Raw genomic sequence first — 12,989 nt, forward strand, 5'->3', positions numbered from 1 at the left:
GTGACCCACTAGGAAGTTCTCGTGTGTAAGTTCCCATAAACAAAACCGTGAGGGCGCGGTTGGGGCCCAAAGCGGACAATATCGTGTTATGGTGGAGTCGAGCCCGGGACGTGATGGGGGCCCGGGCCGAGATGCGACAATTTGGTATCAAAGCCAATCCCTGGCCAGATGTGTGCCGACGAGGACGTCGGACCCCTAAGGGAGGTGGATTGTAACATCCCACATCGCCCAAGGGAGTAGATCATGTAAGCCTTATATATATATTCACATCTCCACCAAGCACGAGGCCTTTTGGGAGCTCACTGGCTTCGGGTTTCGTCAGAACTCCAAAGTTAGGCTAGTTCGCGGCAATCCCATGATGGGTGACCCACTGGGAAGTTCTTGTGTAAGTTCCCAGAAACAAAACCGTGAGGGCGTGGTCGGGGCCCAAAGCGAACAATATAGTGTTACGGTGGAGTTGAGTCAGGGATGTGGTGGGGCCCGGGCCGGGATGTGACAATTTGGTATTAGAGCTAATCCTTGGCCGGATGTGTGCCGACGAGGACGTCGGGCCCCTAAGGGGGGTGGATTGGAACATCCCACATCACCAAGGGAGTGGATCCTGTAAGCCTTATATGTATATTCCTATCTCTACCTAACACAAGGCCTTTTGGGAGCCCACTGGCTTCGGGTTCTGTCAGAACTCCGAAGTTAAGCAAGTTTGTGTGAGAGCAATCCCATGATGGGTGACCCATTGGGAAGTTCTCGTGTGAGTTCCTAGAAACAAAACCGTAAGGGCGTGGTCGGGGCCCAAAACGGACAATATCGTGCTACGGTGGAGTCGAGCTCCAGATATGATGGGGGCCTTGGCCGGGATGTGACAATGTATCTACTTTTTCAATAGAATGTATATTGAACTTATTAAATTTGGATTAGGCAATTTCACATAAAAGAAGAAAAGAACTTCTTCTTCTTCTTTTTTCTTTTTTTTTTTAAATTAAAAGCAAAAAAAACTTAAACTAATTGAAAGTTGTTGACAAACAAAAGACAATAAATTAATATTAAATAGAAAACTTCATTTTAATCCCTAAAAAAGATGAGTTTTAGATTATAACCATATGTAAGATTAAAATCCAATTTTAATCCCTAGCACATTTAATCATATTATTTATTAGTTGTATTTTGATGTTTTATTTTATCTTTTTATTTTTATTTTAATGTATTAATTACATTTAAATTTAATTTTTATTTCATTCATCATAATATATTTTAATGTCTACATTTAGGCAACTAAATTTTTTATAATATATATTCCGATAACAATTTTGTATGTTCTTCATTTAGGTAAATTAATACATTTGAATATTTTGGAATATCTATCGGTACAAACATGTAGTTACATTGATTCAATATAATGCATTTCGATCAATATAATGCATTTCGTTACGTACACTTTGATACACACATTTGAGTATTGACTTTTAGGTACATTAATTCAATTATTATTTCGGTAAATACATTTAGGTACATACATTTTGGTATTGATATTTAAGTACATACATTTTCGGTATTGACATTTAGGTTCGTACATTTTGGTACATACATTTCGGTATTGACATTTAGGTACATTAATTCAATATAATACATTTCAGTACATATATTTAGGTTCATTATAATATATTTCGGTACAATCATGTAGGTACAAATATTTTGGTACAAAAAAGTCAATTTTATATATATTTGGCACAATCATTTCTGTACACTTATGTATCTATATAATTTTTTTAATATTTTCTCATTTACGTTCATTTCTAATTAAAAAAATTAAATATGTGCATATCAATAAAATTAAAATTTAATATGGAGAGATTAAATAAAAATACACATTAAATAAGAAAAATTGAATGTAAATTTTGATAAAAGTACACTCAAGGGATTAAATTGAATATTTAATCTAGCATCAGGTTTTTTTTTTAATTTTAATTTTTTGCAAGGACTAATGTTCAAAAACCCCTAAATTAAAAGTCTACAAAAAAAAAAAAATTGTAATAGCCATATTAATGTTGGTGGCATGATGTTGTAAATAAGTTTAAATGTGTGGACATCTTTTATCTTACATGGCATCAAATTCAAACTTTGGGTTTTATTTAGATGTTTTAATGAAAGTGGGTTTATGTCTAGAGTTCAACAGTTGTAAGAGGCTAAATCTAAAGCACCAACTTAGTGCATGCATCTGCATTAGCCAGGGTGTAAAATATGGGAGAGATCGATCATAACAATACGTGGGCAATTGGAAGATAGGGATTAAGCCTTACCTAGCTAATTAGAAATTGAGGTTTTGACTTTGTGAGTTACGACAATATGAAATGCTAGCTTAACTCTAATGGTTTCCAGATATATATCCTTGCTGTACTTCTAATGTTGTTAACTAGACTTCGGATACAACGATGGGTACGACAACTAGTCGGAGATGCACAAGCACATGGGAAATTATTGTGTAGTGTGGTTCAAGAGTCATTTTAGTGCGATTCAGTTTGAATATCTCTTTCCGTAAATTAGAATATTTTAAAATATCATTTTTTAGAAAAATAAAAAAACTTACATTATAACATATATGGATGGATTACTAATATAGATGTAGATCTATCTCTATTAGAAATGTGATACAAATGTAGCATGAAAATGTAATAAAATAACATTTTTTTTATCATATTATCGTAAGTCGATTCAATAACTTTGCTTTTTAACCATATCATACAATAAAGTTTCCTAGCTCATGAAGATTAAGTTACATGGTCGGATATTTTGCGTGTTCAATCGCATTTTGGTCGTAGAATAATACAACTTTCATGGAAATAAATCCATATAGATAAGTCCTAAAATTTAGTGGTAGAATCCATGGAAATAAATCCGATCTGCATGCATGTACAATTAATGCACGGTTAGCCCATTTGATTCCAAAATTTAATAGGATACGACTTATATATTTTGGTACTCAATCATTGTGTTTGTAAATGCTATAATAAGCTGGTGATCACCCTATACGTACTCGATTCAGAACTTTAATGTATATATAATATGTGCGTGAAGATTCCATCAAGCCGCATTTGGAAGCCTTATAAATACACCTCCTCACATTCCTGACGTTCACAACATATATATCATGACATATGTTAATAATATTACAATCCCACCATTTTCATCATCGATCTCCATCTATCATTTCCTAATGGCAACTACAAGCAAAAGGGTCAAAACAATCATGCCGGCAATCCAACTCAAACAAGTAATGAAGCTTTGGAAGGCCATAAGTCTCAATGGAAAATCTTCTCCTGCTCCCCCAGGTTTCCTTCCTGTTTACATTGGATGGAATCGCACCCGGTTCCTGATCCCCACCCACTACCTCAACTTTCCGATCTTCGCGGCTCTTCTTCGCAAGTCTGGGGAGGAATTCGGGTTCAAGGCCAACGGAGGCATAGTGTTGCCGTGTGATGTTGAGTTCTTCAAAGAGGTCTTGAACTTGCTTCGAAAAGATGAGAAAAGGTATGGGAGCCTAGAGGTGCCTGAGTTCTTGAAGATGGTTTCTGAGGTTCGTAATTTTGATTATTCCTCTACGATGTGCAGCAAGGAAGATAGCGATAGTTGCGATCATCATCAGGGATACTTAAGACCTTTGCTGCAAAAAGCTAGGGCCTGATTGTTACATGGATATATATTTTCTTTAGTCGTGGTGGGTGGAAAATTGTGAATATATCCACTGTTCTAAAAATCTCAGCTTAGGCATCCGCCCCGATTAATGCCTAAGCGTTTAAAAATTAAGAAATTGCACATAGACTTGTTGAGACGCCACTTAGACCACCTAGGCACCCGTCTAGACCCGCCTAGGTTGCGACTCACTTAGACAGAAAATATATAACTTTCTTTTTGCATCTAATTTTTTTTTCAATAAATTGTAAGAGATTTGTTGAATAGTTAAAAAAACACACATTATATGCTTGTTCCCTATGTTTTCATTATGTTGCAATACTTCATAATGTATATGTCATTCTATTTTGTAGTTTATGATAAAATTATATATATATATATATATATATATATATATATATATTAAGTATAAACAAGCACTTATTTACATGAAATATGATAGATTTATTTAAATCCAACTAGTCCACCTAGGTGTCCGCCTAGCCTCTTAGGCGATAGGCCTTAGCCTACCATCCGACTAGCGCCTAACGTCTTTCAGAACCTTGATATCATTCAATCTTTCTTTTATTTCTTAATAGTTTGGGCTATCTAATTTATAGCTTTGAGATTCTAATTTCATTGTTGTCCATGTATATGGACGAGAATTATTGTCTTATGTTGTACTTTGAATTCACTTATATTAATTGGCATTCTTCAATATTAATGTTAATTATATGATGTTTCCTTTGGGGGTGGAATGTTGGGGATATGAGGGTAGGAAATATGAGATCAAATTTTGTGCACCTAAAATGGGTGTAACCTCTCTGTAGCTCAAATTATATATTTTAAATGAATTTAAATTATTAAGAATCAATAACAAAAGGAGAAGGGCATCCACTGTAACACTACGTCAACTTCTACATATTGAAATATATTGGCATGGCAAAAACCCTACTAACTACTAACGATCACTTGGTAAAAATGCTTCAAAAAATAATTCTCAAGTGGGAAGTGTGCATGCAGTCTAGGAGCCGAATTGTTTGCTGAAGAAGAATACACCACGGCAATGTACCACTTGTTTGTAAGCAGTTACTTCGTAGAAATGAGCTTTTAATTTCATCGAGAAAGAACGAAAAAGAAAAGTTTTCAAAATAAAAAAAAGGAAGGTGATATTGGCACTCCAAAAATCTCATTCTACACTTCTGACAAGTGTATTTTTCTTTCCTAATATAAAAAGTTTGAAATGTAGAATGAGATTTTTGGAGTGCTAACTAATAACAATTCTCTTAAAAAAAAAGAAAGGATAATGATTGTGTTCCCTCGTGGAAAACTTATTTGTTTTTTAACTTATGATTAACATATCTTTATTGTATAAACATTATAATTGGGACCTATTATTTTCTTTATCATTATTTAAAAATCACATAAGCAAAATATTCATTCAATACGTACAACTTTTAGCCATCCATATATGTCAAACCAATCGACGATTTAGGCAACAAATAGCATCTTGACAGTCCATTTGTTTAACATACATGGATGACTAATTTTTTGTAATTGAATGGCTTTTTATGATGAGAAACACAAAACATTATCCAAACAATAAAAGTATGTTGCAAGTGGCCTTTTACCACAGCGGTAAAAAATTGTTGAGGCCTTACATAATAACGTGAGTTTGAATTCTTCCAGCGACTAATTTAACATTTAATCAAATAAAATTTATCGTTTGATAAAAAAAATAAAAAAAACTAATAAAAGCATGTTTCACTTTCATTTATCTAGCTGACATGTCAAGAATCTTATCTTGGGGGGCCCACTTTGAAGGCTTAGCTCGTTCAACATTTTCGACTCAGAAGAGTGTTCCTTCGTCGCACCACAAGAAAAGAACAATAAAACCGTTAATCTGAGAAATTCCGAGGGAAAAAGCAGCAACGCCAGTCATGTCGTTCGCAGCAACACCAGCGACAACGATGACGACATGCCGCTTCGTTACGCTTCGAATTCAGTGCACTGATTCCAAGCCCAGAATTGGTTTCGGAAGCAAAACCAACAGCAAGAACAAGAACAGGAACAAGAACAACCTCAGCCAGGTCCCATGTTGTCTGCAATTGTTCACCAAGATTGATCCTTTTCGTTTTATTTTAATTAAATTAGAAATCTTTACTTGATTCGATTTAGAAATCTGTGCTAAAACTTCATATGTGCCAAGCAGGAATCAACTACCAAACGGTCTGGTGGCGTTCCTACTCGTAAGTGAATCAACCATTTACTTATATATACACACACACACACACACACACAAACACACACACACATATATATATATATATATATATATATATATATGCGTATTGATTTTTGGCTTCTACCCAATTGAATTTTTCTAGAAATTTTACAAAATTAATGACCAATTTGGAGGCTTGTTTAATTATTTTGTAATTTCTAGTCCCACATTTCTGTTTGATTAGTGGGTTCTCCCCGATGCTTTTTATTGCATATGGTTCAAGCTGACATTTCCGTTTGTAGAGGCACCCGGGTTAAGTTCTCGGTTCGATGGAAAGGTTAAGAGAAACCCTGCTGAGCTTGAGTTTGAGGAACGTCTAGCAGCAGTCAGAAGGTAAAAGTTTATGTGTGTATTGCTGCATTAGCATATCATAAGAGCTTATTGGATGGTTCCATATTTGTAATGTTTAGCTTAGAATTGTTTCGATTAAGTATCATCAGTTGTGTACGAAATTCAGTTCAGCACTTGAGCAGAAGAAGGTAGTGGAGAAAAAGGAGTTTGGGCCAATTGACTATGATGCACCTGTTGAGTTGGAGAAAACGGATAAGAAAAAAATTGGACTCGGTGCACAGGTAATATTTTCTGCATTCTGCTTTCTGACTTGTAAATAAATACCATGGTATACTGTACATATCACTAATTCAAAGTTTGTCATGGTATAGATTGGAGTAGGTGTAGCTGTAGTGGTCTTTGGTTTGGTTTTTGCTCTTGGAGACTTTCTTCCTTCTGGAAGGTATGGCATAGTAGATTAAAGGTCTTTTACGTACAGAATAACCTTTATTTTGCCATCTTTCTACAGTCTTCCCATAACCGCTTGATTTATCATACTTTTCTTAGTTTTGGCACATGATTTTGGAAAAAAAATGTGAAACATTAGGGATTTATGGTATCTCATATTCTTAATATTTTCTTATTCTAGTAGTTGTTTGTTGAATATATTCAGAGGAATGATTTTATTTTGATATGGTCTTCAAGTTTTCAGTTTGAGTCCTACTGAGGATACTGCAGCAACTGCCAATAAACTGTCCGAAGAAGAGAAAGCGTCACTTCAGGTAAGTTTTTGCATCTCAAAACTTGTGTAATGTCGTGACCCAACCCACTGGTGTGATTGTATCTCTTGTGCACTTCTCCATCAACACTTATTCTATAATTTCCACTCGCCCAATTCTAATAAATTAAATCCTATTGTGCGTTATGAAAGAATCATGAAAAGATCATTAACACTTTTACCTTCGGTTTGTATCAGACTAGGCTGAAAGAATATGAAGCAACGCTTAGTAACTCCCCAAAAGATCCAACTGCTCTTGAGGTGAGCTGTAGTGTGAAACACAAGATACTATTGTGCTTCCTTTGTTACTAAATCCTGCTACTGCTTGAACTATAATTTTACTTATTGAAGTTGGACTTCGATTCTCTATTTAGTCAACAACTGCTTGAAACTCGTGGTTTTGTTGCTTATTATACTTAATATGCTCAATCATTAACATCAAAACTATTCCTGGTCAAGAAAAATAATCGGTTACCAATGTATGATAACAATTGCTTATGCCAATTCTGGTTGAACTGTTTGACAATAAAGTTTAAACATGAATCTGTTTGACTTGTTAGCTTTCATCCAGAACCCAAGTCCAAAGACAATGATATCTTATTATTTAATGAGAAGTCTTGATAAAAGATTCCGGTACAAAAAAGTTTAGGGGGAGGGGAGGCTACCCCAACCTAGGCCAGGGCATACCACAAGCCTCTTTGAGGACTTACAGAGGGGGTCTGAGCCCTTTTTTGGCTTTTATAGATTGCCCACCAAGAGGGATTGCCGGTAGCGGGACTTGAACCTAGGCCTTGGTCTAGTGAAGAGAGCGATCCTTACCAACTCAAATAACCCTTGTTGGCAAAGATTTTACATTATATATATATATATTGTTCTGGAATCTGGTTAAGGATACGATCCAGTAGAACCCAACCTAATCCTAGTCATCTGTTCTGGATTAAAAGTGAAGTTGGAAAAAATTGAAAATAATAAATGGCTTGATAAGCCTGTCTTCATGTTGCTGCCTTTGAAAAAAGAAAATAACCGCGCACAATCAAGATTCAAGAAGAAAGAAGATAAACATTTTTTTTGGATAAAGAATATTACTACAATTGTGAAGACTAAGGCAAAATCAGGTCTTAATTTGATTGCCGATGGTTCTGTTCTACCATCGAATCTCAAGTGGCAGCCATCTTTTGCAGGGAGCTGCAGTAACCTTAGCAGAATTAGGAGAATATACACAGGCTTCAACTCTGCTTCAAGACTTGATTAAGGTTTGGTCATGTTTTTGCTTTTGGATTTATCACATATTGTTTGTGGCAGCACATGCTGTTTAAAATGTTCTATTAGGAGAATCTCACGCCAAAGGATTGGTTACGCAGGAGAAACCAAGTGATCCTGAAGTTTTTCGTTTGCTTGGAGAAGTTAAATATGAACTCAAGGATTTTGAAGAAAGTGCTGCTGCATTTAAGGTTTCTTCATCGGTCAGTCTCTGAAACTGTGAACACTGAGCTCAACTGATTCGAATAAATTTCTATCACTGAAGATGTGTTGATATTATTAGTTTGCTGATAATTATCATTAATCCCTACTAACGTAAGTTCATTAAAATTCTGAATATGAATGTTGTGTTGCTGTGTGACAGATGTCTAAAGATCTCAAATTTGAAGTTCTGCGTGGCCTTACGAATGCATTACTTGCTGCTAAAAAACCAGATGAGGTTTCCCGTTATTCTTTGTGAATTGAAATAAAATGCATTAACCTTGATTTAAGAATATTCCTGAGATAGCATTCTTATTGACGTCATGAGGCAGGATCCAAACCATTTACCACGGTTCTTAAAAATCTTTTTATGGTATCAAATTTGTCATCTAAAATAATATTACCTGTTCTAGACTATGACATTTCATTTCCATATGGCTTGACCTTGCCTAGCCAACGGAATCTGGTTGGCTCACTTGCACCAATTATTATTTATTGGTCTGATTGCATGTTTGAGTAATATTCTGAGATTTTGCTTCACAATTGTCCCCTTTTTATTCTACACACTCTACTGAGTTTCTTACAAATAGTAAAATTATACTTATTGCAGGCTGTTCAATTTCTTCTTGCCTCTCATGAACGTATGAATGTGGACAAGCCAGACACAAAGGCTGGAAGTAGTGCGACTGAAACAAATTCGCAGGTGGACCCTATTCAAGTGAGTCACAGATTCTATTGTATCACGTAATTTGGCATCATGAAAATGGCTCATGAACAACTATTGCACTTTTGTGTGTTAATGAGAAGAATATGTTTTGACCATTTTTTTTTAATTTGCTCCCCCATGTTTTAAATTTTCTGTTCAGTTCTTTATTATTGTTCATTCAAATGCTTATTGTTATCCAATATTTGATCCTTTGCGGTTGTTCCTCCCTTCATTTTGTTATGCCACGAATAATCAGGTCGAATTACTTCTTGGAAAAGCCTATTCAGATTGGGGCCATATCAGTGATGCTGTTTCTGTCTATGACCGGCTCATCTCTAGTCATCCAAATGACTTCCGCGGTTACTTGGCCAAGGTTTTCTTCTTTTTGGCTGTCCTTTTTATAAAGAAGATTGTCAAAGGCTTTCCGTTTGACCTTTGTAGAGTGCTCTGCATATGTATTCACATACAGTTAAACTCAAAAAAGCCTTAATCAAGTTCCTAATTACCAAAAAAAAAAAATAAGATTCCTCCTAATGACACGGGGTTGGTTGGATGTCTTAGAAAGGAGAAAAAACTACAAACAACTCAGGGTTGGCAACATAAATGTCATTTAGCTCTAACCTAGAAACCTATTGTCTGTTACATGACTGTTGATAATGTTTGGCCTTGTCCTTTAAGGTTCTTCAGATTCGCTCGGTAGCACTTCCTTATTATGAAGAATTGTTCTTTAAGTGTTTCCTAGGGTTATAGAAGCACTTTACTGTGTTTTGGAGAAACACATGCTTCCTTAAGAAGTGCTTCAAGTGAATATCTTGGAAGCGCTCCAGTTTATTGAAATTTTTAGTGCTAACAAAAAAAGCACCCCTACTGAATATAAATAGCAACGATGGTCCTTGAACTATTTTTATGGTATTCTGCATAACTCTTTTTTGCATCGGTATTTTGGCCAGTCTGCATGTGCTAGATGATCCTAGGTATTTCTGACGAAGAAGAGCTTGCATTAAAGTTGGTTCTCTAATGGTTCTGCAGGGAATTATTTTGAGAGAAAATGGTAAAGCTGGAGAAGCGGAGAGGATGTTTATACAGGTAAATATATGCATCTCTGTTTGCAGATGAACTATTTTTCGGTAGATACACACGCATGCAAGTGCACACACATTTCATGTAAAGATGATGTTTATACTGGTAAATATAGGTATGTCTATTGACAGACGAAGTATATTTCTGTAGACACATGCTTACCTGCACATGTACACACATTACATGTAAAGAGTATTCAATTTATAACGCTACTGAAAAGCCGTCTGCGGTTCCAATTTTCGAATCCCATGGAGTATAATTTAGAGGATGACATCCTTTTTGTGTTTGTGTCAACTGTATGTCAAATTCAGATGTCTGATTGGCCTAGCGTTCAGGCATGTTTGTTTAAGTGGCAAGGGATGCAGCTAATCTATCTACCATGGAGTTGCATCAAATTTAGCTATGAACTATGGTGTTTCATGTGCAGGCACGGTTCTTTGCACCGGATAAAGCCAAAGCATTTGTAGACCGATACTCAAGATAATGACCACATTGTTATTCCTCAAGTAGGGTGTGTCATATAGGTCTTGGACGAAATATCTAGTCACGGGTGCTTCTTGCTAGTTCGCTTGACCATTGAAATTCAGATACGCTTCCCTCCAACGGACTGCTCATTTTCTCTCGAAAACCACCTCCCCGACCTCTACCACTTTGAATCACTTCACTCACGGTTGCAGAGACCTGAAGAATTTTCACAATCAATTTTACTCAACTCGTGATCAAATGAGCTGTGAAAGAAGTAGGATGATAGGAGTTTCGAGGATGAGTTTGTATAATTTTGTTATTGATTCTGATTTTCCACATTTTTCAATCATCGACGAAGTCTTTATCACAAAAGTTACCCATAACTGTATGATTGTGAGCTTTTGTTAATCAGAACTATATATTTCGTTACCAAAATTTACTGTTTAAACTGCACTTTTTAACGAATCTTACAGATTATTTGAGTTGGATTTTTACTTGTGAGCTAAGCAGCAGCAACAACAACAACAACAAAGCCTTTTCCCACTAAGTGGGGTCGGCTATATGAATCCTAGAACGCCATTGCGCTCGGTACAAACTTGTGAGCTAAGCATGGTTAAGAAAAACAAGTTTTTTTCTATCGGTATCGTTTTGATACAACTTTATTGATATCAAGGCGAAGAGGCTAAGTGAACGATACAATGAGTCAACGAGTCAACTATAATTTGGCATCCAACTCACTTTTCGATATTTATGGGAGAGGAACTTAAAATCTCTCACAAATGACGAATAATACCGTCAAGATTATATGACGATTAAGAAAAACAAGTTAAATAAAATACCAAACTCCAATTATATGTTGAAATCGATTTCCAACCCTTTGTTCATAACCCTTGGCTAATGTAAAAGGCAAATTAACTTTCTCAATACGAATTATATTTAATATTACACCAATAAAATGCATTTCCCTTCTAACTTTTACCACTACAAATTTGATCAACAACCCAAAAAACCCTTGAACTAAATCCAACCCAAAAGGGCAGAAAAATAAAAAAAATGAACATCAAGCATTATCCTTGGTGGCACTCCTAACAGTGTTCCAAATCTCCCCAAAACCCCTAATCACATGAGGAAGAACAGTCTCAATGCCCTTCAAAGTGACCCCAGAAGCAACCCCAATTCCAAAAGCTTCACCAAATCCAGGCTTGGAGTCAACCTTCATGTTCAGAATTGCAAGGCTATTGTTGGTGCTGTCAATTTTCCTTGAAGTCTCGGCCAAAATCCTGTCCTTTCTGCCCCTGCCGGAAGATATGACCCTATAGAGGGCGGTCTGAAGGTCACCTATGACCTTCAGAGAGGCCTCCTGGGAGTCCAGGCCCTGGGACTCGTAGTGGGATATGAGCTCTTGTGCGGTTGGCAGCTTTGTCTTTTGGGGTTTTTGTGGGGTTGGGGCTGTGGATGTTGTGGGGATTTTGGGGTTTTGAGGGACGGATTTGTTGAAGGTTGGCTTTTCCATTGGTGGGTTGGAAAGATTTGTGGGAAATACAGAGAAAGATCGAAGCTTTTTAGGGGTTTTCGCGTGGGTTTTTTGAGAAGTCGAGGGGAGGAGCTTCCAATGGGGGATTTTGAAGGGTTTATGGAAAGATAAGATGGAACTCCCATAGTCCCATGGGGACAGCGAGGGTAAAATGGTCTAAATATTTGCTTGGTACGAAGCGCTTTGCCATATATTGGACTGGGTCTTTTAGGTTATGTATTGAATTATGTTGGGCCAATGCTAATATTTTTGGAGTAGGCCTGTTGGCCGAAGCTCATCCATTGAGCCATGACACAAGTAACATTTTTACTTGGGAATTGGAAGGACAATACCTAACTCGTACGAAGTTATTCTTCCTGTACGTGACATTATTTTATTACACAAATTTTATAATTGAAATCGCTCCATTGTATTGATCATGTAGATGTAGTTCAAAAGATTAGAACAATCATTTGAAGGTTTTACTGACTATAATCATTATTTGGAATCACTTTTCTTAAGACGTGACGAAGAAAAATCATTACTTCTTATCATAATATAGATTTTATTCCTCTACACAACTAGTCGAAGTTGAGATGAAATTTTTTATGACTTGATAAAATAATTCATAAAATTAACTTCATACCACATGAAATATTAATACGAGAAAATAGTTGAACAGGAATTAAAAGGGTTTAGGGTCCGTACCCTAATTAAAGACGACGATAACAATGATAACGACAATAAAAATACTAACATCTAGAAAAAA

The 12,989-nt window shown here is 36.0% G+C and overlaps 3 protein-coding genes across 5 annotated transcripts; 2 read left to right on the forward strand and 1 right to left on the reverse strand.

The window, feature by feature from the left end:
• Positions 1-3,241: 3,241 nt before the first annotated feature.
• Positions 3,242-3,676, forward strand: LOC126633811 (auxin-responsive protein SAUR21-like). The gene has a single exon (XM_050304364.1). The coding sequence runs from the start codon at positions 3,242-3,244 to the stop codon at positions 3,674-3,676; it is 435 nt and encodes a 144-aa protein (XP_050160321.1).
• A 1,817-nt stretch (positions 3,677-5,493) lies between these two features.
• Positions 5,494-11,142, forward strand: LOC126582837 (uncharacterized). 3 transcript variants are annotated; one of them, XM_050247061.1, is made up of 15 exons: positions 5,495-5,753; positions 5,876-5,912; positions 6,190-6,280; positions 6,405-6,519; positions 6,610-6,680; positions 6,930-6,999; positions 7,194-7,256; positions 8,177-8,248; positions 8,357-8,458; positions 8,620-8,694; positions 9,067-9,174; positions 9,419-9,535; positions 10,192-10,248; positions 10,554-10,630; positions 10,661-11,142. In XM_050247061.1, exons 1-15 carry the CDS (start codon positions 5,604-5,606, stop codon positions 10,707-10,709), a joined length of 1,254 nt encoding a protein of 417 aa, XP_050103018.1. In that variant the 5' UTR covers positions 5,495-5,603; the 3' UTR covers positions 10,710-11,142. The 3 variants fall into 3 exon arrangements, with proteins under 3 accessions (XP_050103017.1, XP_050103018.1, XP_050103019.1); XM_050247060.1 differs by having other exon boundaries at positions 5,494-5,753; positions 10,554-11,142; XM_050247062.1 differs by lacking the exon at positions 10,554-10,630 and having other exon boundaries at positions 5,498-5,753; positions 10,670-11,142.
• A 460-nt stretch (positions 11,143-11,602) lies between these two features.
• Positions 11,603-12,377, reverse strand: LOC126582838 (uncharacterized). Its single transcript, XM_050247063.1, has one exon. It carries the CDS (start codon positions 12,218-12,220, stop codon positions 11,768-11,770), a length of 453 nt encoding a protein of 150 aa, XP_050103020.1. The 5' UTR covers positions 12,221-12,377; the 3' UTR covers positions 11,603-11,767.
• Positions 12,378-12,989: the final 612 nt, after the last annotated feature.

The sequence above is a fragment of the Malus sylvestris genome, chromosome 9 (assembly GCF_916048215.2).
Source record: "Malus sylvestris chromosome 9, drMalSylv7.2, whole genome shotgun sequence".
Taxonomy (NCBI): domain Eukaryota; kingdom Viridiplantae; phylum Streptophyta; class Magnoliopsida; order Rosales; family Rosaceae; genus Malus; species Malus sylvestris.